The 3,858-nt window shown below is 47.4% G+C and overlaps 1 protein-coding gene across 4 annotated transcripts in view; it reads right to left on the reverse strand.

The window, feature by feature from the left end:
- Window positions 1-3,858, reverse strand: part of LHX2 (LIM homeobox 2) — a 33,730-nt gene that overhangs the window by 19,019 nt on the left and 10,853 nt on the right. Inside the window, exons 1-2 of one of the 4 annotated variants that reach the window (XM_031057227.1) lie at window positions 2,945-3,852; window positions 5-207 (exon numbers count right to left, since the gene is read on the reverse strand). In XM_031057227.1, the coding sequence (XP_030913087.1) occupies window positions 5-207; window positions 2,945-3,172 (431 nt within the window). In that variant the 5' untranslated portion in view covers window positions 3,173-3,852. Of the gene's footprint in view, window positions 1-4; window positions 211-2,944; window positions 3,853-3,858 lie in introns of those variants that run through there. The other 3 variants (XM_005421235.2, XM_031057229.1, XM_031057228.1) reach the window with 3 other exon arrangements.

Raw genomic sequence — 3,858 nt, forward strand, 5'->3', positions numbered from 1 at the left:
GTACCTGTAATAGTCCTCCTTGCAGTAGATGCTGCCGTCCTTGCTGAAGCAGGTGAGCTCGGACTCCAGGTTGAGTTTACATTCACAGCACTTCAGGCAGCGCATGTGCCACTGTTTGTCCACAGCCAAGAGGTAATAACGGTCTGAGATTTTACCCCCGCAGCCGGCGCACAGGGCAGCCCTGTCACTGCTGATGGAAGGCATGGTCTGCTGGGGGAAAACAATTACAGACCGTTAGCGAGAGGGAGAAACTCTTGAGCACGGCTGTGCTCCCCCCTCCCCCTGCCCGGCCGGGGTCGCGCTGCTGCTCCCCTGGCAGAGGAGCGGGGGTTCCGAGCCGGCCACCCCGCCCGGCCCCCGCGCCCGGTCCCCAGGGTCCCGCCGCATCCCACCTTCGCGGGAGGAGGCGGGGAAGCGGGTGAGACAAACAGAAAACCACCCTGGCTTTTAGGGGAGGCGTCCAGACCAGACCCAGAACTTTTTTTTTCTGGTGGATTTTCCAGTCTCGAACCAAGAAAAGGCGCTGTTCAATAAACACGCGCAATAATAATAGAGCAGGGCAAATCACAGATAGATCATCTTAAAATTTAGAATTACGGATATACTGAGTGTCTGCATAGTTAATGCTGTGTGAGTGCGTGTATGTGGAGCGTGTCTCTGTGTGTATTTTCCTAGCTATAAAATTCCGAATGAATTACGATCAAACCCCCAGTAGTCACAGAGCTGCAGACACAGCTCTCTGCAAGCTGGTTCCAAACAACACGGATCGCGATCTGCTGTGACCCAAAGCGCTAAAGGGATCAGTAAATAAAGCTGCAGAGGAGATGAGCGTTACTAAATCCGAGGTGCAGAATGTTTAATCAGGAAAACGAAATAGTGGGAAATGTGCAGGAACGAGAGCGGGTTAAAACCAAGAGAGCACATTAGATTATGCTAGGATAAACTTGGAAGCAATAAAACTAAATATAAGCCCTATATAATTTAATAGTTTAGTGTCAAATCGCAATCCAGTCGAAACCCTCAAAAAACCCCAAATTCATATATATATCCTGTCAACTTCTACCGAACAAGAAAGGGGGAGAAATATCGGAACCGTTTAAGTATGCTTATTTATTTCAGCAGGCACCTTAAAACAGCATTCGGGAGAGGAGGCTCGGGTGGAGCAGCGTCTGGGGCAGACCTTGCAATATGCTGCTTTCCACTTCGGTCCCAACTTACTCTTACTCGCTTTGCACAAAAGCCCACGGCAGATCAGTTCTTGTGCACGAGAACCCGAAACATTTCCTTACAGCTGTGCCCAACACGCAGTTTGTTTTGGTTCGGGGCGGGGGAGAAGTTGTTTGTTTGCTTTTACCTCCTCTGGAGCCTTAAATCCTCGCGCAAAGAAAAGCAAAGACAGCTAATCGGAGGAAATCGAAAGGAACCGAGGCTGATTTTCCAGCACATGCCAAACCCGTTGCTTTCATCCTGTGCTTGCGGGGATCACAAAATCCCATCTCTGTGAGCGCTCCCGTTTGCACCGCATCATTCCCACTAGGAGAACTCCACACAAATAAAACCCTGGCACTCCACTGGTGTTAGTCACAGGAACCCACCGGCAGCTTGTTTCTTTAAGGCATTAACTGAACTCCGAGTAGGGATCGTTTTATAACCAAAGTAGTTTCTTGTAAATCCACTTTAAATTAAATAACGATTTTTTCTACTTTGCTCTTCCAGTAACAAAAATAATCTGCGGTCTAGAAATGGAATTCAAGGATCTAGCATTCCAACCCACTATTTGTTACATACACACGTGTACCCATACAGATTATATACAGTTATATAAAACTATCATGCCACAATATTTATTCCAGCAAAGATCATTGGATGTTGTGTAACTGTACGGAGAAATATCAACTTTTTAAAAGAAAACCAAAACCGTTTAGATTAGAAATCGCATCCCACCCTTCTAGTACAAAGGCCGTTCTCCAGACGGTGTTTCAAGATTAAATAGTCTCACTGTCACCTTTAAGCAAATTTCATATAATTACAAGACAGAACACATTCTGATGAAGTTTGAAAACCTGAGAACGGATCTTCTTTGCATTCGCCTGTATCAGTCTACAAGACCAGCATTTAATAAACGTACGAGATAATCTCACTTCAGAATTGTAATTTCTTTTTAAAAAATTAGTATACATAAATTGTTAAATCACTTAAGACGCTCTGAAAATTTCGTCCACTTTGCCAGCTTAATGCTAGTTAGATGGATGCATCTTTTTTATTATCTAAATGTATTAATATACAAGGTCTACGCATCAGCAGACAAGATGAAATGTGGTAAAGTTACAAAAATTCCCATCCATCCGTCTTCCTGAGACATATCTTCTAGTTCTGTTTGCCATGTTTACAAACCCACATATTAAAATTATTTAAAAAACCCATAACTTAAAGACACTCATGTTTGTTTTTTTTCTTCTTAAATAAATGCTATAAAGACTATCTCCATGAAGGCATCCTACCTGAAAAATAACACAGAATTGGATTCTTTGGTGTTTGTGTTTCCATTCTGCAGACAAAAAAATTTGCCGTGCCAAAATGTTACTGGTATAAAACCACACTTTGCCTCTTCCTAAAAACTTTGGAAGGCCGGACAGGCTGGGGGAAGGGAAGGAGTTCTTGGACGCTACCAAAAGGCTGGTCTATCTGTTTTCTCACAAGAGCAGTACCGTTCATTTCACCCAAGCGTTACTATTACTATGCATATTATTAATAATTAACAGTTTCATGCCTTTCCCCACGGTTTCATTTTATCTTTTGGGGTGCCTTTATGCTTAATTTTCTTCTGATTTAGTATTTTGCATACGCTTCCCCCCAGTCTGTTATTTTAGGGGAAAAGCTGTATCTGTGAGGGGTTTGGCATGTTTAGAGGGGTGCATGACTCTCCCATTCCTTCGGCTCCTACCGTTTCCGTCTCTCCCCTGTCTATAGCCGAGCTGATGGCCGGTGCTTCGCTTTTGGTTCTCCGATCCATCTCGTCGATGACCCCGTGCATCTCCGAGCCGGAAAGGCTGTGGAAAAGCATCGCTGAGGAAGCAGAGGAGGAGGGCCCGAGTTGCTGTTGCTGCTGACAGTTGTCGGGGTCCCTGCAGGAGCCCAGAACTCGCATTAACCGGAGCCCTCCCCCATGCATCTAGCACGGCCGCCCCGTCTGTCCTTGGGCACCGGGTTTTTCCCCGGCAGAGCTCTCCGGAGCGCGGCGCAGGCACTGATCCGAGCTTTCAAGGGATGGGGCGCAGAAAAGGCGGGCGAAGGGGATGAGGGAGAGGGGACAACTGGTGGTGTAAGCTTCGGGGCTTGGATCTAGTCTGTTGCGCAGCCCCGGCACATCTCTCTAGGAGGTTTCTTCAGTGCAGGGCTCATTGCCCCAGGTGCAGTCCCAGGCTTTATGCTCTGGCCCAGCTGGCAGAAGGCTGGGCAGGCTTACGGTTGGGAGGGATTAATAAATAGTAGAAATATAAAAAAAATTAAACCATCTTCGGTGAGAAATAAATAAGAATTAGGAAAAAAAATTACGACAAGCCCCTTACATCCTACTGTGCGAAATTTAGAGGAGGAAAGCAAGGGAGAGGGAGGCTGCAGCAGGCGGAGAGCAGGCTGGTGCTGCAGGAGGCTGGGGCGGATGCCCACCGTACGCGCTCACAGTCCAGAGGGCTGGTAGCGGCGGCAGCTCAGGGGCAAAGTTTGCTCCTTCCCCCGCTCCTCCCCCAGCCCGCTGGAGCTCATTGGGAAAAGAAAAAGCCAAGGGGAAGGAGGAAGAGTTGGACGGGCACCAGATGGGACGGGCACTGGCGGCCCCCCTCTGTCCTTAAAGCGGCG

The sequence above is a fragment of the Geospiza fortis genome, unplaced genomic scaffold (genome assembly GCF_000277835.1).
Source record: "Geospiza fortis unplaced genomic scaffold, GeoFor_1.0 scaffold27, whole genome shotgun sequence".
NCBI lineage: Eukaryota > Metazoa > Chordata > Aves > Passeriformes > Thraupidae > Geospiza > Geospiza fortis.